Source organism: Cuculus canorus, chromosome 19 (assembly GCF_017976375.1).
Source record: "Cuculus canorus isolate bCucCan1 chromosome 19, bCucCan1.pri, whole genome shotgun sequence".
NCBI lineage: Eukaryota > Metazoa > Chordata > Aves > Cuculiformes > Cuculidae > Cuculus > Cuculus canorus.
Window position 1 is genome coordinate 7,307,656 of NC_071419.1, and position 22,798 is coordinate 7,330,453.

At 43.4% G+C, this 22,798-nt stretch overlaps 1 protein-coding gene and 1 long non-coding RNA gene across 2 annotated transcripts in view; one reads left to right on the plus strand and one right to left on the minus strand.

Moving 5' to 3' along the window:
• The window catches only part of CDK5RAP2 (CDK5 regulatory subunit associated protein 2), an 84,245-nt gene extending 73,996 nt beyond the window's left edge, over positions 1-10,249 (plus strand). The window contains exons 34-39 of the mRNA XM_054084221.1: positions 393-478; positions 604-863; positions 3,280-3,423; positions 5,384-5,522; positions 8,886-8,932; positions 9,607-10,249. Of these exons, the coding sequence (XP_053940196.1) occupies positions 393-478; positions 604-863; positions 3,280-3,423; positions 5,384-5,522; positions 8,886-8,932; positions 9,607-9,666 (736 nt within the window). The 3' untranslated portion in view covers positions 9,667-10,249. The remainder of the gene's footprint in view (positions 1-392; positions 479-603; positions 864-3,279; positions 3,424-5,383; positions 5,523-8,885; positions 8,933-9,606) is intronic.
• Positions 10,250-10,438: 189 nt separating this feature from the next.
• LOC128854131 (uncharacterized) lies at positions 10,439-15,276 on the minus strand. Its single transcript, XR_008453047.1, has 3 exons — positions 12,593-15,276; positions 12,295-12,403; positions 10,439-11,890 (listed from the first exon to the last, which is right to left on the minus strand). It is a non-coding gene; the product is annotated as an uncharacterized LOC128854131 (long non-coding RNA).
• Between the last annotated feature and the right edge of the window lie 7,522 nt (positions 15,277-22,798).

Consider the following 22,798-nt stretch of genomic DNA (forward strand, 5'->3'; position numbering starts at 1 on the left):
CAGAGGTACTAGGGTATCTGGAAGGTTTGAAGAGGGGAGAATACAGATCTTTAGTATGGTATAGCTGTGAAAAGTGCCATACTTTTTGTGGAGTTAATGGATAGTTTACATTTGTTGATGGAAATATTTTCATCTGGATTTTTTTTAGATTTTCTGACATGACTTGATTTTGGGAGATATCTAGAACTTTGGGTAGATGCTACAAAGTTGAATGTAGGTAAATATTGGAAGATACATGGTGTGGTACTAGAAAATTAGCCGTCTCTCCCTGCTTTCTGAGTCCAAAAGCAGCAGCATCAAAAAAAAAAAAAAGAACAGAAACAGACCGAGGAAGTCTTTTAATGAATGTTAATGTCTACTGATGTGCTCTTTCTTGTCCCATTTTTATGTATTGAAAATCTTTGCAAATGCCCTGCTACCGGCAGGAGTACTTGTGAGCCACAGAAGCACAGATATTGCATTTCACTTGTGAAAACAGGTACATCCAAAAGTATCTTAAGTGTGTGTGTTATCATTATCCCAGGCTTGTTGATTAAGAGAAGTCTAGTGTCAATTAGTTCTACTCGTAAGGTCAAAACCAGTTAAACTATTTTTCTCTCCCAGGTACGCACTTTGCTTCTAAAGATGATGTAGACAGAGCTTCCCACTGCAGTAGCACCTCATCTTCCAGTACGGCATGTACCCCTCGTCTTGTGCCTGGACATCGTATGTGGGCAGACAAAAATGGGCGCCACGTTCTTGGCTTGATTGAGGATTATAATGCTCTGCGGAAACAGATTTCAGAAGGGCAACAGGTCTTAGCAGAAATGGAGATTTCTCTAAGAGAGATCACTGGTATGAAACTGCAGGAGTCTGGAATAAAGGTAAATAGCGAAAGCTGTTAAGAGTATCGTGAATTTTACCTAGAGGTGCAAAATGTATAGGTTACAAAAGCAATGAACTAGGTTAATGGTGCAGTAGGCACTCTGTCGGGACACCTCAGCCTTGACAGTCCAAGTCTCATCTAGATGTAGGCACCTATTTGTGATTCTGGGTTAATGAGGGTATGGATAAATTAGTTAATTCTGTTTCTTTAATAAGCAATCTCACTTCTGCTTGCAACTTGAAATGAGGTGAAAATAACTTGTTTTTACTATGGAAACTGGTGATTGTTACACTGGAAATGCTAAAAAAGCCAAATGAAAACAACAGCCCCCCCCCCCCCCCGATAAAATTCTAAAATGCTTTAGAAAGGACTTTCTTTCCTAACAAACTAGGGGTCTGTATCAGTAACATAAGGATAAAAATATTTAAGGAGGCTTTCTGTAAGAAGCTTGGGGTAAACCTAGGAAATATGAGACGGTTAAAAGAAATCTGATATACAGCCGATAAAGTTCTCCACTTGTATTGAGCCCTTTTATTAACACCAGGTGATAAGTATACACTAATGATTGATGTATGCTAATGAAGATTGTTTCATATTAGCCAAGCTTTTTAATATTTTTCCACTTTCCGGTATCAGTTGGAACACATTAGCAATATCAGCAGCTAGTCTAGAAACTTGAATATCTCATTAATGATCAAATATTGCCTTCTAAGACACAGTGTATCATCCTTCCTGCATCATGTAATAACATGATTTAACTAGGTCAGCCCAGAAGCGCTCAGGCTATTGCGCTAAGCGATTGTTGTAGGTCCCTTACAACTGATAATGATCTGGTCTGGCCTATTCTGTCCTGCATGTGAGACAGTGATATCAAGTCACGGTGCTTTTGCTGTTGTCTTAACAATTTTAAAAGCAATGAAATGTTTGCCTTGTATTGAACAGTGTCAGTCGTTTTCCTCTAGGATCAGGAGGGCAGGTAGTATTTACTTATGCTAATTTTTTCTTATTTAATATTATTAATTTCTGGATTCAGTGAACGATAGCACACTTCGGGTGCGTTGAGTAAGACAAATCTACCCACAAAAAGGGAAGGAACAATCTGTATGTATCCTTGGCAGCTAATAATTAACTAAGAAACCTAACTCTCAACAGGAGAGGCTTGGAACAGGCTTTTAAAACGGCATACCGGTGGTAAAGATAGTGAGAGACTGGGATGGAGGGTGCTCAGAGACACCGTTACTGGAGGTGCTTTGAAGAACAGATTATGTGAATGTTTGAAAATTTACACATAATGCTTCCCTGTCTTGGAGTGGGAAAGTAAGCGTGGTGACTAATGCAGGTCCTTTTCACCCCTGAGATTTTGTGGTGAGAGCAATGTTGTAAGAAGCGTGTTCCCTGCTCTTCAAGAACCAGAAGGTTGTAACTGCATGGGTAAATTTGCACTACTTATTTTTCTAGTTATAATTAGTAAAGCTACTGAAGATGCAGTCTTCAACAATTCTGAAATTCTTTTTGTGATACAACATGTGTGCTTACACACTAAAATGGTGTCTGAATGACACTTAAGACTCTCTGAAGTATCATATATTTTCAAATGACCTAGTTAAAATACTGATAATGACTCTAAAAGTAATCTCGGTAAGTTTTTAACTTGTTTTGTTGGTGTAAAGATAAAAGCAGTAGGTTTCACAATTTGCAGTTTCCTATCAAGCTTTACGTAACTGAAGTTTCAAACTACTTGGCAAATGGGATATTTTATGTGACAGGAGGATTCTGGTTAAATAACGATGCTAAATAAGTATTAAAATGATATGATGCATGGGGCAGGAACTGGGAATGCTTTTCTTTCATTACCCTTCCCCCTTCTGCATCACCATCGCTTTGGTAATTCATTTGCTCCCCTTGCATTCTTTCCCTCCTTTATTTCACATTTATGCAATTTCTACAATTTGGTTTTTCTAATCTGTCAGCAGAGAAAAACATTTTATGTGTGTCCTGATAGTTATTTCAGCATTTAATGGAATAGTTTAAAGGGTCTGCTAAGGAAGAAACATCTATATTGCTTAAATTGATGTCTGTAATCATTTGACTTTCAAATAATGTGACACAAAATGCGAATGGAGAAAGAAGAGAGTTGCCAACTATTACCATGTGGCACAGCAAATCTAGTAAATATAATCTATTATTAATCACGGTTATTGATTAGGATAAATTCCCTCCCTTCCTGAAATTCTCAGATAATGCATAATTCAGCAGTCTTGTAAGCTAACAAATTAGCTTTTGTGGCACACCATGGCCGTGTACATCATTTTAAATATGAAGTCATACTAACTGGATTTAAATCATTAATTATGATTACATTTTCATAAAGTTTTAAGCATAAAATAGAGCATGTCTCTAATCCGATAATACAGGGACCAGACCAGGCGTCACCGCACAGCTTTGCCTCAAATATTCACACAGTGCAGCAGATTTTAGAAGAGGCTGCACGGTTACTGAAACTGCTCTGGAGAGTTTCCCTTCCACTGAAAGCTGCACACGGTACTCATGGCATGCAGGTATTACTACTCTTCATTTTGGGGGGTTTTGGAGTGGTTTTTAACGGTTGTAATGTGTCAAGGACGATGCACTAGTTAGGACCGTGTCGTTTGGGAAAGTCTTTTGGAAAGCATGAACCCAGGACACCCGGTCTCTAGGCACGTGGATTTAGTTAGGTCTCATCACCGGCTGAGTGTGTGCTGACTTTCTGTCCTGATTGTACTGTATAGTGGGGTGTTTGTTTACAAAATACTTCATATTAAAGATGTAATCTCTAACCCCGTTACACGATATTCAGGAAACCTAGGCAGGTGGCAAACGTTCCATTTCAACAAGAAAAGGCTTGGGTTCCCTGTTGTAGAACCAAATTCTATTTGATTATGTATACGCTAGTAACAATAGAAACTTCAGCAACTTTGATGTAATCGGAGCTACGTTTTCCTTTTACGTTTTTGATGCCTAAGCTGTAAAATAGGATGTTTTCTTAGAAGTGTGACAAAAGCCTGAGACAAGTTTTATAACATTTTAACTAAAATGGATTGCAGTATGCAAATGAATGGAAGTAAACTGAATGAGGAGTGAATTATCTGTACTGTCATAATACCACCACTCAGTAATGAAACTGTTTCAAACTCTGGCTTTAAACCAAATCTAATGCGTTTTCACTGAGATTTTTGTATGTGTTTGTTAAGGGAGGCAGGACATTGCTGGGAAGAAAACAACTTCAGAAAAGTAAACATTGTGTATATAATTTTAATAATATTTTTGTTGATATTTTCCAGCATCCTTTAACGTGCAAAATCACAAAAGCAGTAAAAATGAACGGTGCTGTCTAATATACTTCACTGATATTTCAGTTCCCTGTTTGGGATGTCTCGCAAACGGATCCTTATGGGTATATTCTATACGGGGAACTATACATTGGCAGTATCTGAACATATCATACATGCACAGGGTTTTTTTCAGTGTATGTATGGTACTTCTAATGCTCTACCATCATACTGATCTCAAACTTCTTGATCTGGATCAGCCACTCCTCAAAATCTTACCTCACTATGTGAGGGATCCGAGTTCCCAGGACTGCACCTAGTTAAGACTTTCATAGGACTTTTTCTAGAGTTTGTTATTCAACATCCTGAGAGCTTAAGAACATTAAATCGCTTCTGATGTCTTAAATGCAGTCTATGAAAATATCGCTTGAAGCTTGATTCTAAAAGATGTCAAGCATTCACTGCCTGCTCTTCAACCCCACAGGAGTTGTGAGTAATCAGTTCTGAAGAGCTAAATGCTAGGGGCAAATTCCAGAAGATGGAATTGTTTAACAAGTGCCACAACAACAAGAAAAATGTACAAGCTTAAGTTTGCATGAGGATCCAGATCGGTGACAGTGGCAGACTATGTCAGGGCTATTCATAGTCCCGTTTTAAAAGATAGAATTCATAACTTGGAATTGGTGGTGAAAACTGAACCACGAATAATGATACTGTCAAATCATTTTGCAATAAAAGTGTCCAGGTGATTTGTACAATGCCTTTCAGCCCCTTGATAAAGGCAGCATCAACTATTAGAAGAACCCTGGAGAAGGAAGATGGAAGTTCTGAACCTGGCAGGCAGGGTACTGGCGGATCCCATCGCACTGGCCTTCATTATATTTTCTAGTTGGGGAGGGAAGAAGAGAGGAATAGAAGTTTCAAAACAAAAATAGGCACTGGTGTTAACACTTTTATCAGGCTAGTGGAAAAATTAATTGCACTAAAAGCCAGCTAAGAATTGGAGTTGTCTCTTGGCAGATGTGATAGAATCATATGTCATTGGGGATGTGAATGTGGAGAGGCAGGCATTCAGTGTTGTTTCACTCCTTTATGTTGTCCATACTCTAAGGAAGCTTGAGAGCTCTTGTACAAAAGTATTTAGCTTTTATCAATGTACCAACTACTGTTTTATAATGCTCTAATGTAAAATTTTCTTCTCTTAATTTAGGATGAAGGGATGAAAGCAGAAATATTTAGATTACGTAAGAAACTGTCTGAGCAAGAGAAGAAGTTACACAGCACAGTGAAACGCTTACACTCCACAAACCAGCTGAAGGAAAACATGGAGAAAGTCATCATTGACCAATGTAGGTGTAGGCTTTATGACCGGTTCTTAATTTTTGTAGTCCGTGACTACTTCTAAAATTGCAGAAATGACAAAATGACTGTAGGCACCTGTTCTTTTGCTGTTGGAACTGGTGTTCGCTCGTGCGTCCTCAGTGACAAAAAGTTCATGGGGTTCAGGTTATGTAGAACTGACAGAGTCTCGTTCAAATGGGAAGAAGTTGCCCAACTACAAAAGGCACTTAGAACAACATAAGTAATAGTTTATGGGTTTGCACAACCCCCTGATAATGGATCAATCCACGCAGCTGCCACTAATTGCCACTAATTACTTGAGTTATCCCATTTCACCTACTGCCAGTTTTCTTTCCTATAGCACTTCCCGACAGAGGCAAAGTTACTGTTGTCATAGATCATTCCAGCCAAAGTTCTTCATGTTGTCCTTCTCAAAACTGTGATTTTGCCTCAGTCTTGCTAAATGTGGAATGGGGCATTTAGGTTTCCTGAGGTGCCCCATGTATTACACACTACAGATCTGAGAAAAGAGGGAAAAGCCAAAGCAGCAGCAAAGATTTGTCAAGGCTCTACACCAGACTGAGACGTGCAAGAGAACAGAAGGCTTACAAGGGAAACAAAAGCTTCCTATGAGTCATTTTCTAAAGAAAAATTAGAATGTGATATGAAATAATGTTTTACCCTTAGCAGCCGTATCTAGAAAATTATGTGGAAACATGAAAACGAGTGGGACATGGGCTATATTGTGGCTGTATTAAGCTAGATGTCTGTTTTAAGCAATCCATCTCCTCCGCTTTAGAGTTTAATCACTCAACAGAAGAGAGATGAATGGAGCTGACCTCTTCTCTACCTTCTTGCTATGGCAATATGTGTATTGCGGGCAGAGGATTTAATTTTCTCCTTAAAAAAAAATAATCTAGCCTTACTTTCTATTAAGATGTGGGATGAAATGACTCGTTAGTCTGTGCTAGAACGGCACCCCTGTGTTACCAGTAATTCATCCAGACTCTAAAATGTTACGCACCATCCAGAGTTATGAAAATGGCCAAGATACCGTAAGTTACTGAAGTCATTTAAATGCAGTGTAGAGGTAGAACTGTTTTTTTGCTCTATAGCCTGTAATTTTTATATCCAAGGCACACATATCGTCTGCCTGCAGATTATTTTCTTAAGCATTTATGGGCTGGTTTTTGGTCACTTCTGTAAGAATTGTTGTACTAAGCGATATACAAGTTACTTGTATTAAATCCAGAATTATCCTTGTTCAAGTTTTACATTTAAATAGCTCAGTTTGGGGTTGTGATGTAAAAATCAAAGCTATTCTGTTATGTCTGACCAAATAACGTCCCTGGGGTAGATTTACTGTTTTAGTTTGGTCAGTTCCTTGTTCCAGTGACGTCTCAGACAGAAGAAGTGGGTAATTGCGGTAGGGCTTGGGTGGACTATAAGTCAGCTGAGCAGAACCTTATGGCCAAAACGTTACCCTAGAGCCACTCTACCCACGCGTACTTTCAAAAACAAAACAGCACATCTCCTTCTTATTTTGCTCACCCCTTTTCAGGGCATTCAACCTCATCTGATCCAGGTCCTACTAAAATGAAGCCTGCATTTTCTGAAACCTCTGTAATGCAAAGTACTGCCTGGCTAGCAGCAGCTTCGCTATTAGTGTCACATCCTTTAAATTCTCTTCCTGTACTGAATTTAATATTTTTTATTTAGAAAAATCTAGTTTGCCAGGTGAAATGAATTTACTAGCAGAGTTCTTTATGAGCAGAGAGCACTCTGCTACCCAGACAGACCTAGATACGATTTTCTCTAAGTTTCATTGATTACGGGCATTATGGATGTCAAGTTACCTTTGCCTTAAAGAGCCATTTCACAAATGTCTCTAAATTGCATCTGTACACAGATTCCTGACCAAGCATACAACAAAACTGGTGGATCATAGGAGGCTGCTAGATTTTGTTAGAATGCTTATGCTTATTTTGTTGTTTCTTCCTTCCTCTAGTAAAGAAAGCAAAGGTGACCTTGTCTTCCGAACATCCTGTTAGCTGGCCACTCCGCTGAGGATACTCAAGTTCCCTCTGTTATTTAGTTCAGCATTCCTAAATCTATTTAGAGGCAGAGACTGGGACATTCTTGTGGCTCAATCTTCTGTTCTTTCGCTGGCAAGAGAACTCATTGCTTATAAACCTCATCTGAACCCCTGAACATGTAACAATGCGGTGCCAAATTGCAGTAATCTGCCAAGGGTATAATTATTTTATGACAGCTCTACCCTCGGAGTTGTTGGGTTCTTATTATTGTAATGAAAAATCTTTATTATGGCTAAATTGTTTATTTTTGAGACTGGAATATTAAATTGGTACTTGCGAGTGGTATTTTTCTGCAGTTATGGAGCTGACAGAGATTAGAGAATCACATATTTAACCTGACATTTCTAAATATCAGTTTTGTTTAGAAGCATCCCCTCCTCCATTCGCAGGTCGCGCGCTGTCCCCACAGAGGCAAAGTAGCTGGATGAATAGAGAAAACTTGGAACCCTTCAGAGCAAGCCACTGACATGATTTCCCCACAGCATCTCTAGGTCGCTTTGTCCTTGAACTGCTGGAGGAGCTGGCTGACTTTTCTTCTGTCCTCTTCCCAGCCCATCAGCCCCCGTAATCTCTCTGCTGCACAGTTTTTCTTCCCTCTCCCACTGACTGAGCCCCAAGGCGGCTATGGAATAGCTGTAATTGTAGTTGCCTCATGCACCATCTCCCCTTAAAATGAATAGAAAGTCTTCCTTTGACTTAGATCGAAGGAACCAGGTCATCAGTATCACAGAGATGTTAAGTGTGACATTCGGTGTAGCGAGGAGCTACGCATGTGCTCACTATTGTTCTTGGTGTGGCAGAAGAACTTTAAAAACCCTTTCTTAATGTTAAGATTTGAAAAGCAGATTCTGCGTGAAGTGGAAGATACGCTGGGGGTAGGAAATGGCATTCCAGTGGTGGCACAGCTTTGGACCTGCTCTGGGGTTCTGGGGGACTCATAGAATCACCAGATTGGAAAAGACCTCTTGGATCATTGAGTCCAACAATTCCTATCACTCCTCTTGCTCTTCCTTAGCTCTGTCTCCTTGTACAGTCTTGACCCTTTATTTTGGGTTGTCGCAACTGTTATTGTACAGCCTGAGCTTCTGAACTGGGCTCCGGAGGAAGGAACAGTTCTGGATTGTGGTGAGGAAGGAAGTGGTGGTAGGGGCTGTGTGTGGTTGCCTGGTCGCTGCCCATCCTGTAGATGTGAGTTTATGCATTAAATATTTGATCTTAAGACTTGAATACAGAAAGGCTGTGCTGTATTCTTTTTAATCTCTTCTTTCTTTCCAGTGGTTTTAACTCATGATGTCTTGAAGAAGGCTAGAGGAAACCTGGAAGTAAGTAAAGTTTTTGCTTGCATTTCATTCCTTGGTATAAACTGAATAGAAATACACATTGCTGTCAGTAGTATTTTGCAGAACTAGTCTGATTTGTTTTAGGTTTGCTACCTAATCAATTCCAGGTAATAGTAGTTTAGTATGATAAGTATTCTGCAATGTTTGATGCTTAAATAAGAGTTTTATGACTGACCACGTAAACAGCACAACCCTCTCCTTTCTGGTGCTTTCCCCAGATTAATATTCATGTCTGTCATCTCCTTCAGTAGTTCGTTTTCAGCAGATCACAGTCCAATAACCTGTCTGCTGCACAAGTTCACAAAAGAAACCCTTATTTAAAGCCTGGATCTGTGCTAATAGCAAGTAGTGCCTTTTCTTTAAAATATCGGCACAACAGGCAAAGCTTTTGCAAACAGCTATTTGCTAATGCCGTGTATTAAATTAGTGTGAGTGGTTGAGTAATCGCTGCTTAGGTTTGATTTCTCCCAGGAGGTTCAGACTTTACTCCCAGAAGAATGTAACATACTTTTTAACTCCTAAATCTCACTCTCACCACTGCACGCCGAATGCTTGTATGCTACCCAGCTCCTCCTTAAATGTTACAACCCAGGGCTGGGGACAAATTGCGTGCATTTGAGGTACTGTAAAACTAATAATTATTGCTTTTCTAACAGGTTCCACCAGCTGAGAATCAAAAATCACCTTCCCATACCAACAAAAAAAGGATTCTCTGAAGGAGGCACTTCCACTGGTAAAGAGTGGCCCTGTGATTTCTGTTGCTTCTTTATGCCTTACTATTTATTGATGTAAAAAAAAAAACGTTTGTTCAGCTCTTTTAATGGAATCAGCGTTTCACCAAAACCAAAAAAAGGACAAAAAGGAATTCTTTTGGTAACTAACTTATTTATAATTTTCTGTAATGTAAAAGATGGTTTCTAATATTTATTACAAGCAAGGTACTGGAGGTATTGAAGAAAAATCCAGATTTTTTTTTAAAGTTGGCTGATTTGAAATTTTATATTTGTACTTGTCATGTTATAAATGTATTTGTTGTTGTAGTCAAAAAGGTCATGGAAACACCAAGAATGTGATCCACACATTCCAAACTGTGTCTCTACTGCTAAAAGAACGTAGGTTAAAAAAAAAAAAAAAGGATTCTGCCAGTTGCCATTGTTTTATAACAATGTGAGAAATGTTCAATATTTTAAAGTATTTTAAACACATCTGGAAGATTCTTGTAGAAGCTGCCTGATGCTGAGCTTTCTTATTGCCCTGTTAGGTACTTCGATGCTAGGTCTGAAAATACTACTTAAATTCAGACTATTAAAATGAAAATTAGTTACAAATGTGTTCATGTTGTTTTGTTTCAAACATCAGCCTTTGAGCACAAAGCAGCCAGGGTTGAGGTTTGTTTCCCAAGTTCAACTAAAGTGTATCCCGTCCTTGTCAGCAGTGTTTGTGAGGGGTGGGAGAAGCGCTCATCATGGTTGGGGGGGGGGGGGGGGTGGAAACTTGCTCTCAAGAAGCCGTAATTGAAAGTCCTCTGCTCTTGGTAAAGGGTTTGTGTCATCCCTGTCCCCCTCACACTCCAAACTCCGCACAGAGAGGATGAGGTGCTGTGTGAGGGGGGAGTCCAACCCTTTTGAAATCCATTTTTCTGCTAAAAACTCTGAAAAATATTTCTTAAATTTAAATCTAAATCTTTTACTCTGGCGTTTTATAGCTCACATTGATAGCAGTACACATCATAGTGCTATTTTGGCAAGGCCAGAGAACACCCAACATAAAGCATTTCTCGGTGAACTCCCCTCATCCTGCCCGGAGCCTTTTCAGCCCGAGCTGACCGAGCTCCCCCTTTCACAGCAGAGCTGGGTACCTGCAACCGGTTCTGAGGCCCTACAGCAACTGGGAAAATAACCCCTAACTAGATCATAATTTAAAGTGATTGGTTACAGAAGCAGGCTATGGTACAATCATGGCTTTATTGAACTAAATGAATTTCACACAAAGTGTGATTTTTAGTCTTTTTTCCCAAGTTCACAATATCCCCGTCATACAAGATAACTTGCCCTTGTCATCCAAGAAGGTTGGCACCAGGGCAGGGAAATCTCAGCACAGGAGTGAGGTTAGAGGGGTCCTTGGATGTTACACTCTAGGGAATGACCAGCTTATAACAGGCATTCACAGAAAATGAAGTTATGTGGATTGAAACGTGACTGTGGAAAAGAGGTAGCTATTAATTACACCCATTAATAGCACCCATAGAGTTGGGCAAGGGCTGCCGGGGGCAGTCTGACTGGTCTGGTAGTACACGTGCAATGTGTAGAGGCTCAGACAAGTCCCAATAGCTCCCCTTTTTCATTCAAATGAGCTTCCCAACAGACTGATGCTAATCAGCTAATTCTGACTACCACAAAGATGCTTTAAATCAGTTTTCTTCTGAATTACAGCTCGATATTACAAAGCTGTTGCATCCTCCTGTTGGGTAGCCCTGCACTCCTAAGCTCCAGGTGGTTGCCAGGTCACAGATGGGGACAGTGGGATGGGCTGTCATATTCCAAACTCCCACACAACCATTGAGCAAATAAGCTTTTATTAAAGCACAAGAGCGTAAAGCCATGCACTTTCGGGGTACATGTTTCTCTGCTCCCTGGGAGAACCTGCTTTTTGCAAGCTCATAGCAAAAGCCCTTCTCTGAAGTATGAAAATGGATTTAATGAGAAGTCCCACGGCCTTCCTGGAGGCGCTGTGCTCTGAGAAACATTATGTGCTTTGGAGTTCCCAACCTACAGTCCTTACCCGAGCTGGTGTGAACTTCCATCTCCAGGTGAGCTGCTGAGCGCTTGCACCTCCAGTCCATCAAGGGAAGAGAGAGCTTGATAACCACTCTTTGTCTTTAGCTGACAGCAGGGGGAGGCAAATGCATTTGTCTGGATTAGAGGAAAGATGCCAGAAACCCTGGAAAAGTTAAAAATAAACTTTGCAAATTGAAAAAGTGGGAGGTAAGGGAAGAGCGTGCAGTCAAACTTGTTCTTCAGTCTCTTCACACATTATTGTCCTCACAGCTCACTAAAAACGTCAAGTTAATTTTACTAAGTAGCTAAATTATAGACACTCAGATGTAATCAGAATCTGCTATACATTTCAACTTTCAAAATTAATCATCCTACGTTTTTGAGTTACAACACCTGAAGGAAACAGCTGTACATCTATTTATAGTACACCCATGTCTCCTGGTCTTCTCGCAGCCTTTTTCCATACACCCCCCCCAACACCATCTGTACTTTAAATATATAATAAATAAATAAATAAATATATAAATTAAACATTTCCCTTTCCTGAGAAGATGATTTGCCACTTACTTCTTAATGGTCCCTGCTGTGCCCTCTCGGAGCCGTCCTTTTCTTTTTCCTTCCGATCGGCTCTGATTGCTGCATCCAGGTCACAACAGAGGACGCAGCCCCACGTGTGCTGTGCAGGTCAAAGGGACAGAGATTTGGTTAATCAGGGGAGAAAAATATGTAGTATATCATTACCTCTTTAAAAACAGATGATCCTCTGAGACTAAAATACTTCATCTTAATGTGAAGTGCCTCTTAAACGCACACAATTTACTGGGCCGGTTTAAAAATAATTAAAATAAAAAGAAAATAAGCTTACCAGATGGAAGGCTGCAGAAGACAAAGTTTATGGAGTGTTAAACTTTGTTCCCATTAAACAAAATTAAATTTTCCTTTAAAAATAATTAATGCGGGAGAAAAATAAGCAGCGTAAGCAAAGGGGAATTAAAGGAAGGGCTCATTCGCTTAGTGAGTTCTTGCTCGTACTTTCATTATATGTGCAAGGTGATTTGAAGCATTACTGAGAGCAGTTCAAGAACGAGCATTCCATAGGTACGGGGAGCCCAGCGGGTTCTGCCTTTCCCTGTGACCTTGAACCTCGCTGCTCTCTTCCCAGGCACTAACAGACCGCGGTCGTTCTCCAACAGGATGCTGAAGGCCTGTTGAGATTAAGGAAAAAACAAAGAAAAGGCGTTTTCTTTCTCCTTAAGCCCCCTACAACACGTGCAGCTACATCTGAGTGGTGAATAAAGGAAATATTTAGTGCTACTGAAGGCAGAGCAGCGCGTTGTGGGTACACACGAGTACCTGGTGCTGCTGCCAGCCCTGAGCCACCCCTCCAGGGCAGCACGGCTGCGGTCGCAGCTCAAAAACAACGTTGTAATTACCTCTGCTAAAGAGCACAAACAGAAATAATATTCAAAAAATCACAGGTGGCTGGTTGTATTAAAAATAAATCAATGCTAATGCATTCAAGCGTTTAAAAACAAAAGCGCAGCAGATCTGTGTGGTATTTTAATCTCAATAAAAGCTGCCAGTTACTTTTCTTTTTTTGCGAGGGAGGCTTTGCAGGATGCTGTCTGCCAGGGGGGGAAAGGGTTGGGTCCTCATCGTACAGAGACGATCAGAGGGCTGGAGTGCCTTCCATACGAGCACAGGCTGAGAGAGTTGGGGTTGTTCAGCCTGGAGAAGAGAAGACTCCAGGGAAAGCTTATAGCGACCTTCCAGTACCTTAAGGGGTTACAAGAAAGCTGGAGAGGGGCTGTTCATAAAGGTTTGCGGTGATAGGACGAGGGGCAATGGGTATAAACTGGAGAGGGGCAGATTTAGACTTGATGTAAGGAAGAATTTCTTCACCTTGAGAGTGGTGAGGCCCTGGCCCAGGTTGCCCAGGGAAGCTGTGTCTGCCCCATCCCTGGAGGTGTTCAAGGCCGGGTTGGATGGGACCTTGGGATCCAGCCTGATCCACTGGGAGGTGTCCCTGCCCATGGCAGGGGGGTGGAACTGGGTGATCTTTAAGGCTCCTTCCAACCCGAACTATTCCATGATTCTCCCCGGGCTCCTGGGAGAGGGAAAGGGTGGCTCTGGGGATGGGGCAGAATACTTCTCCCCAGCCTCCATCCTGAGGTCAAGCAGAGGGGAATGCAGCCTCTCTACATTTTGGATTTATTTTAAACACTCCTGAACCAAGCTGAAAGCAAATCCTGTCATCACTTCCAAATTCAACAAATGACAATATGGGAAGGAAAAATAGCAAAAGAAAGCATCAACACACTATTAACACCACAATCCTGATTTACAGGCAGCCAAACCCTGATGTGCGGACACAAACTGCATGAAGCCATGGGCGCCCAGAGCTTTTTCCCTTCGGGCAGGTTTGGCAATTTGTTCTAGGTCAGGTTGGATGGGCTTTAGGCAGCCTGATCCAGTGGGAAGTGTCCCTGCCCATGGCAGGGGGTTGGAACGGGATGGGCTTGAAGGTCCCTTCCAACCCAAACTATTCTATGAATCTATGATCCAGGCTCTGGCCATCGCAAACACAGGCAGCTGAGCAGAGCTGCATCGCAGAGCTGTGTCACACGAGGGATGCTGTGCTCTGGTGGGGTCTCGCTGGCTGATAATCTCCACCGCTAACCTTAATGTATCGGCAGAGCACTCCACAAAGCCTCACACTGGTCTCGTGCTTGTAACTTGGGAAAAAAAAAGCCACTTGAATAGCACAGATACCCTCCAATATTTTTCTCACCTTTCTTTCCCTTCCTGACCCTATCATCCCTCCACTTTGGCTCCCCAGGTCTATTTTTGAGCCTTTCTGGGAGAGCCACTAGATGGCAAAAGCAGGTTGTGCTGGCAGGGAAGCGGGGCTGCAGTTTGGGAGCTGCTGTTGGCCGGAGGTGTGCGGAGCCCAGCACGTTCCAGCAGCCGCCAATCCTCCAGCACCAAGGCTCTGCCCCGGCTTTGGGTTCCTGCCCATCTCCTGCTTGCAGAAAGCTGAAATAAACCCAAACGCATCTTGCTGGATTGGGCCAGGGCTCATTAGCGTGAATGACATTCAAAAGATGAGATTTGGAGCCAGGGCTTACTGACATTATCACTCAAATGAAAGAAAAAAATAACCAAACAATCCCAAACACTCTTCAAACGTGCTCTACATCGAATCATAATGATCCAGGAGCCACCGGCATTATCATCAAGGTGCAATTATCAGCCTCACCCTCCAGGGTGAAGCAAAGGCAAACTGAATCCTGTCTTGTCCTAAAATGCCTTTATTTATACCCCTCACCAAGCTGACATCACGCTGGACTCGCAGCTGAGCCCCTGGGTTTCACACTTGGCCTTAACCGCGGTGCATCGCTCCCGAGGGAAGCGCTCTCAGAGAAGGGCAGGGGGCGGCTGCCTCTCCTGCCATCCTGCGGTGAACCATTCAGATTTAGCACAAACACACGGCAAAGGAGCCGGGTCACTCATTTTATGCTTTTTTTCAGAGGCAATGGCCGTAGCATCTCTTTGTAGAACATACCCCATTGCAGGGAGAAGTGGCTGCATCCTCCGGCTTCTTCAGGCTGCAAAGCAGCAACTGGCAAGAGTGGAAGAAACCAAGGTTGCTCCGGGGCTGGTGGTAAGGAAGATTTCAAGTCACTTTAGTGGCCCATTCCCACCTTTCTGTGCCCCTCCTCACACGTCTAATCTGTATTTTGCACAGCTCCCTCCTGCCTGCAGAGCATCAGCGTAGAGCTGCAACACATCTTTGCAAACCAGTAAATTGAAAGCGATAAACAAACCAACAAGCAACCCCTTTTCCTTACCCATCTACCGAGGAAGTCACTTCTCTACCAAGTTCCAGACAACACAAAATCAAGCCCTTGGGCAGCTCTGCAGGCAGCTCTGGGCTCTCCCCATCCACCCAGTCCCTCTGCTGCCCTTCGCCCATCCTGCATTCAGCCCGGCTGCTCCGCACTCAGCAACAACATAACCTTTATCTTTAATTTTTGAATTGACCTCTTTTGAGAAAAGCTCCGCATGCCTATTTTTTTACGAGTTTATCTTGTCATTTTTGTAGAAAGATACTTGCTACAATATTTTTTCCCCTTCTTTGCCCCCCTCCCCCCAGCCCCATCAGAAGAATCTACTTGGGTAATTTGCTGAAGCGGGTTGCTGGGCCATGCATTATGGATGAGATGCAATCTTTATTTTTGCACTCCACTGTGTGCATTCTCAAACAGGAATGGCATCGCGTGCCTGCACGCAAAACGAACATTAGTAGCTCAGAAAAGAAAAAAAAAAATAAAAAATGCCCATTTATTTAAAGGAAAGGGGGAAAAAAAACCCCCTCCAGTCTCTCAAGCTGTTCTAGCTGGGATTGCTCAGGGCAGCTAAGCAGTAAGAGCAGGCGAGTTGTTCTGATTCTTACTCTGCTGTTGATAAACTCAGAGCTGCTGTGTTCAGTGCAACACTCAGAGACGGCGTTGACGGTGATCCCAAAGTGGTTCACCATCGCCAAGCACACGCGCAGCGATGGAGCTAAGGTGCCACATACCCTATACCCTAGGAGGAGGCTCACTCTCTCCATCCCTTCCAGTATCCATACGTATATATACTCATATATGCACGTCCACTTGTATTTTTGAGCCCATTCTTTCTTGCTTCTGGAGATAAAGCCTGTATCAGCCACTCTTCTTCACAGATTCTGTGCTGCAATAGCTTTCAGAACATCTCACAGGGCCAAATCTTTTGGCCCAAACCCCAAAGACCACCTTCACTAAGGCTTTGACCTTTTTTGCCAGTTCTGCCCTTGTTCATTCACCTCTTCCCCAACAGATACCTTCTCCTGCCAAAGGACTGGATGCCCGACTCCTTAGCTGGTTATATTGGGAAAAGATGGCTTTCTACGCAGTGAGGATACGGCAGGAGTTGCTGAACTGGAAAGTTAAGCGACTGTGGATACCTGCTGCTAAGCATTGTGGCAAAAGTCTGTGGGTTAAATGCATGAAGCAGAACCACACAAAAAAGACGCAGAAAACACATAGGCCATCAAATCTACCCCAGCCCCACTGTATCTCGTGCTTGGAGGCCATCCACTATTATTTTAGAGCAATAAGGTGCGCACCTTGTTTTAACATTGATCTAAAACCCGTCTGTGACACTGATGTCCTCACCAACCTCCGCTGCAGCGTAACCCGCAGGATCTCCATCACCTCCCTCGCACAGCATGACAGCAGCCACGGTGCAGGGCATTTCTCCTTTATTCCCCCAAGGTTCCGACTCCCCCAACTCTGGGAGGAGGGCGAAACCTCCTGCTCTGCCGGCCCCACCTGCAGCACTGCTCACAGGCAGCTTGAAATGGCTGGAGGAGAAAACAAAGGACGAGAAACCAGGTTTGTTAATCCCAAGAAGAGGATAAGGAGTGGGGAAGAGTCAGAAAGTGGACCCTGAGAAGGAATAAAAGGGAAAAAAATGCCAGAGAATGAACAAGAGGGGGAGAAACAGGACGTGCGGAAAGGGAAGAGGAATGGGATAAAAATGGGGACCAGGATATAAGGCCAATTATTTTTAATTCTTTGGCTTAGGGGCTAATTTATTACAGCAGTAAATCATGCTCAAGATAGGTAATACAGTGGCCAGAGCCCAGACATTATTTAGACAGTGTAATCATGATATTAATGCTCAGAAAAGTGGAAAAATTTAACTGCCTACAGGCCATGTCTCACTCTTTATGGTCTCCCCTGCTGCTCAGCATGAAGAAATACTGCACATTCCCAGAGCCGTGGCACTTCACGTCAGGGCAGAAAGGGTTTGTGAAAAGGCATAGGTCAGTTTTTCTTATCTTAACATCCCTCTCTGGAAGGTCTGAGCTGGGTTTGGGCTGCAACACCACATTTTCCTCTCTCCCTGCCCCTATGTGCTGGTGCCAGGCACGCGCCCACCCAAGCACAAACCCCAGCAGCTGCTCGGGCACCCACCAGGGCAGATATAAAGGAAGGTGTGTGGAGAAGACATCTACGCTAGCTGGGGTATGTCCCCCACACACAGGTGAAGGGGGAGGCGAGGGTACGAGAGCTTCAGCTGTGATTTCTGGGGTGGAGGTGGGCTGTATAAACTAACTAGGTGAGGCTGAGCCTTTCATCACACCCCCACAGCATCTCTTGGGTTGACAGGGAAAAATCTTTACGCTATATAAAGATGGTGTGTGTGTGTATATATATATATATATATATATAAAGAACTTTCTAGGGGTTAGAAGAGGCAAAGCAGTTCGTTAGAGATGTCAGGAAGCGCAGGAGCTGCCCTATCGCCGCAGCCCTCCTCCATCCGCTTGTGGCTCAGCAAGGAGAAGCACACTGGAGCTGCAGTTCATTAAAGGCTTCATTAAGATATCTGTGCATTAAGATATCAGGGCTCACACGACTCAGAAATCACACCCTGTCACTTTGCCTGGCTCTACACCAATCTTAGGGGTGCAAAGTCCATCCTCTGCCCCTCTCCTCCTGCACTGGCTGCAGTTTGACCTGGGCATCCTGCCAGGATGTCCACAGCTCCCACAAAATGCAGCCGGGACATAGGAAGGTATGCAAGCTCTCAGCTCATATGAGCCCTCAAGACAGCAAGTGATGTCGACAGTCTCGAAAAATGATGTCAAAGATGTGAAAAACCAACCCGCTTTGCCTCGAGTCATCAGAGCAAATTATGCATTCTCAAGCAGTCATGTAATACGAAATTAAATAACTCCATTGTGTGCAGATCTTGCTGCAAATGGGAGAGGCAAGTTCTCGGCTTCCCCTGAGCGTAATTTGAGACCATTTGCTCATGATTTCCCTCCAGTGTCTCTCGCTGCGAAATCTGCATTGTGATCCCAATGTTTCATTTGGCAAAGAGACACAACAGCATCCCTTTGCAGCTCAGTGTTAAACTCGGGTCCCGCAGCCGTCCTCAAATTCTCCTGCCCTCAAGGCATAAAATACAGAGGATGAGATTGTGCCACCCCACCACAGCTCCTACCCGTCTTGCCTGTGGTACACCCAGGTGATCTGACAGTCTCCACCACTATTCTGCTTGCCTAAAGCCATGGTAGGATTTGTTTTTGTAGACGGGAACATAAGTAAACAGATTTCTTAAAGATATCCCATAAAAGCACAATAAACTCATCTCCAGACACTGCATTAAAAAGCCACTACGACTCTAAAAGTTACTTTGTTCTAAAACTCCTTCAGGCAGAAAAGATAATAAAAAATAACAAGCCACTGGTGGTTAAGGGGAAAAAAAAGAACCACGCGGTTGTAATTTTGCCCCATGGCCGATCCCTAACAGGGCAACACGCAAAATGCACAGGTGAGATAATAAGTTAAAATACCTTGGAGAAAGCTATTAATTTATAATAATGCCAAATAAGGGTTGGTGGGGACAGCGGAGGTGTTTTGAAGTGTGATTCATGTTATTGAGTGCACCAGATGTCATATTGGCACTTAAAAGCCTAAGGTGGTTTGAAATGCAGTACAGGTTGTCTTGCGTTTGATCTTCTAAACCTGTCTTCATCCATCATTGTCAGCAACTGTCAAGATAACAGGGGACAAGTTTTGATTGGAGCCTGATTGGTTTTTGTTCGCGTAAAGGCAGAGACGCATATGGTACTGCAACCTGACATTTCAACTACGGCTGCTGGAAAAATGTGACTTTAAGCAGAAACGGAGCTAACTTCCACCCCAAAACAACTTGTTTGATAGAATTCCACCTGCAGAACAGGAAGGATATTTGTATTTATGTCCACTTGAATGCAGGCTTGCATGCACACACTCCTTGATTGTTTCTAGTTACGACTGATGATAATGCAGAGAGAAGGATCGATATGAACTGAGCTGGCCTGGTAACCTCCACAAAGAGTGCAGAATTTACGCTGAGACTTGACACAGGGAAACTGAGAAACATCATGAAAATTTTATGCAGTCAGAGCAGCTTTGTAATGATCTGCTCTCCCTGGACCCTCAAGGTCTCTTGCAGTGCGCTGATTTTCTCTCCGGGCTCCACTTTTCAGGAGTGATTTCGCAGCTCCTGGCTAAGCTTGTCAGCAGTGCTCTACTCGCCGACGTAGCCCCCTGGGAGACTCAGCAGCAACCTCAGCAAGACCAAGAGCGGAGTCTTACCAGCCACCTCCACGCTATCCTGCACGGAGAGGAGAACTCTGGAGCATCTCTAATCTAAATAAACCCTCTGCCCTTCAAAGGCCTGGGCCATCACGTGCTGCAGCAATGCCACTTGAGGCATCTCATGGCCATCACTCCTGCTCCTCCATCTGAAACTGCAGCTTTCAAGCCTACTTGGGTTGATATTTCTAAAGCAACCATGCACTTTGCCTAAACGCAAAGACTCGCTGTCTTGTAAAAGAGAGCAAGAACATATCCTAGTCTGGGGAAAACTGAAGTTTTACAGCTGCGCTGTTTATGGTGTGGAGGTCTCCTCACCGTGCCCATTAGGTTGCATAGTGCAAGCGTGGAAGTCTCTTGGGACCTTAGCTTGGAGCCCTGCCACCTCCCTGGGGATCAGCGATGTGAGCGACGGCAACAGAATTTGGCTCAAGACGTCATAGTAATACGGTGCTGATTAAAGGTTTTATTAATATGAGCTTGTGTGGCAACTACACCACTTATAAGTGCCAGTAAAGCACTTACACCACACTATTAACTACCCTATATATGCCACATCACTCTTCTGTAAAATACTTCATAAAGCGTTTTAGACTTTTCTGCCGTCTTTTTTCCTTGTACCTCTTGGCTATAAAACCAGGATGGGTTTCACAGCCGAGTGCTCAGCTCTGAGCTTGCAGGGAGGGCAAAACCACCTTCCCTTTTCACTTACTCTTAAAAAATTCTCAGTTGCGAAAGCATGAAACGGAGTAAAGTTATGCAATGTGATCTCCTGCGTGAAAATATGCAATCTAAAATAATCCTGTAATTCCTCATGAGCCCAATGGGAAAAGATTCGCTGCTTATGGCTAGTGCTTTGGTAAGCCTTCGGCTTCAGTGTTTTCACAGAGCGAGGCAGAAGGCGATGCTGGCAAATTTGGACTTTAAGTCTATTTTTACTGAAGGCTCCAAAGGACCGATTCAAATACGTCTAGAAACAGAAGGACCCGCGGCCAGAAGTGAAGGGAACCACTTACAAGACAACGGGGGAACAGATCAAAAAACCCCCCCTAAGCCAGCCAAGGGCTGAGATCCACACAATCCACCTGACCCCTTCCCAGCCATCATCAGATGAGAACTTAAGTTTTGGAGAATCTAGGAATGAAAACTCCCAAACCCAGCGTAAGGCTAGCGGGCTTGTTCCTGGGTGATAACAAAGGAATTAATGTTAGGATAATACGTGTTTACTCAGCGTAAACCTCAGCCAAGATGTTTTTTCGATGGCATGGGAAGAGATTAGCACATGATCACTCCAAAATCTGCCTAAAAATGGAAATTTTATGGGGCTGGCAGTGAGGATAAAGCAGCTGTGCATTAGACAGACCCTGGCTGAACATCCCAACCACCTCTGCAGCGGTGGTGACATTAAAACCTGCCCTGTCCTCGTCACCTCTTTTGCCTGTGGGGTTATGGGGTGGTAGAGGTTAAGGGGAGACATGGTCCTCCTTAGAAGGCTTTTGACTACCCAGAACCTGAGTCAGACACGCTCTGGTCTGGGGGACAGATACACAGACACCTTTCACATCCTGTACATACATGCAACACCACCAGGGCTGCACAGAGCATCACCGACAGACGTGAGAGATGCAGGTGTCCTGTATCAAGCTCTCCTCCTTCAGATCTTCACACCCTCCCTATTCTGTCTTGTCTGAAGTTGAGACACAACTTTGCCAAAGAACCAGTTTCAAAACACTCGCTTTTTCCAGTCTTGGACAACTGCTCCTGGCGTGTTGCTTTAACTATCTTTTTTTTTTCAACTTTTTATTTTTTTTGTCCCTTTAGGAACTGCCACAGTTGAGAGAGCAGAGAAATTAAATTGTGCAGGATTGCCTCCTGCATTGATAGACTCAGATTCTTATTCACACAGAGACTTAAAAAAATATAATAATTAAAAAATCATTGGAATCTCTCTTTGCTCAGAAATCTGTATTCCATTAACTCCAGGATAAGGCACAATGCAAACCAAAAGAAAGAGAAATACACCAGTGGGTAGCTAGAAAACAGAGGCAGAGCAGATTAGCATACGCAGTGTGCAAAGCAAACAGAGGGCTTTGACTCATAGAAAATGAACCTGATGGGAGGAACGGTCAATCCCTCCTCGGAGCTGCACTAAAAGCCTATGGCCAAGATGGTCTGTGGGAATTCAGAAGCAGAGATAAGAAGGAGCCAAACTCCAGTGTGCATCACTTTCTTCCAACTGATTATCCGCTCTACGTGAAGCTAGATAAACGTGCGCCACGCTTGGAAAAATACGAATTGAGAGCATCCTTGACAGAAACCCACCATGCACAGACATCTGAAGGAAAGGTGGTAAACAAGAAAGTGACAATAATCCCATTATACAGTAACAAAAAGTTTGTTTCTGTCCCTCAGAGGGAAATCCTAGGTGGAAAGCAGAGCAGGTCCCATCCAGATCTGGCGAGATGCTGTCTTCCAGGTGGCTCCAGTTAACGGGGACTGGAAAGCTCAGCTCCAAGACATGAGTGTGACAAACCCTGCTCAGCGGTAATTACTGGCCACGCTGGCACCGGCCCCCAAGAGCTGCTGGGCATTGTGCCCAGCAGTGGGCATGCAGCACCGCCGGGATGGGGGAGTTAAATGCAGCTCTCCAGCTCCTCTGAACGTGGCACGAGCAGCGTGCAAAATCCTTCACGCAGAACGTGCAGCACAACGCTTCCCAGGGAGTCCTTTTGGCAAGGCTAAATTGATACCCCTTCCTCATTTCATCCAGAAATGAGAATCTATCACCCTCTGGATCTTGAAACTCCCCAAGTGGGTGAGCGCTATCAGAAAATAACAATTAGGCAGGTGGCAAACCAGGATGATGGCTAATGATTTGGCTGCGCACGGCT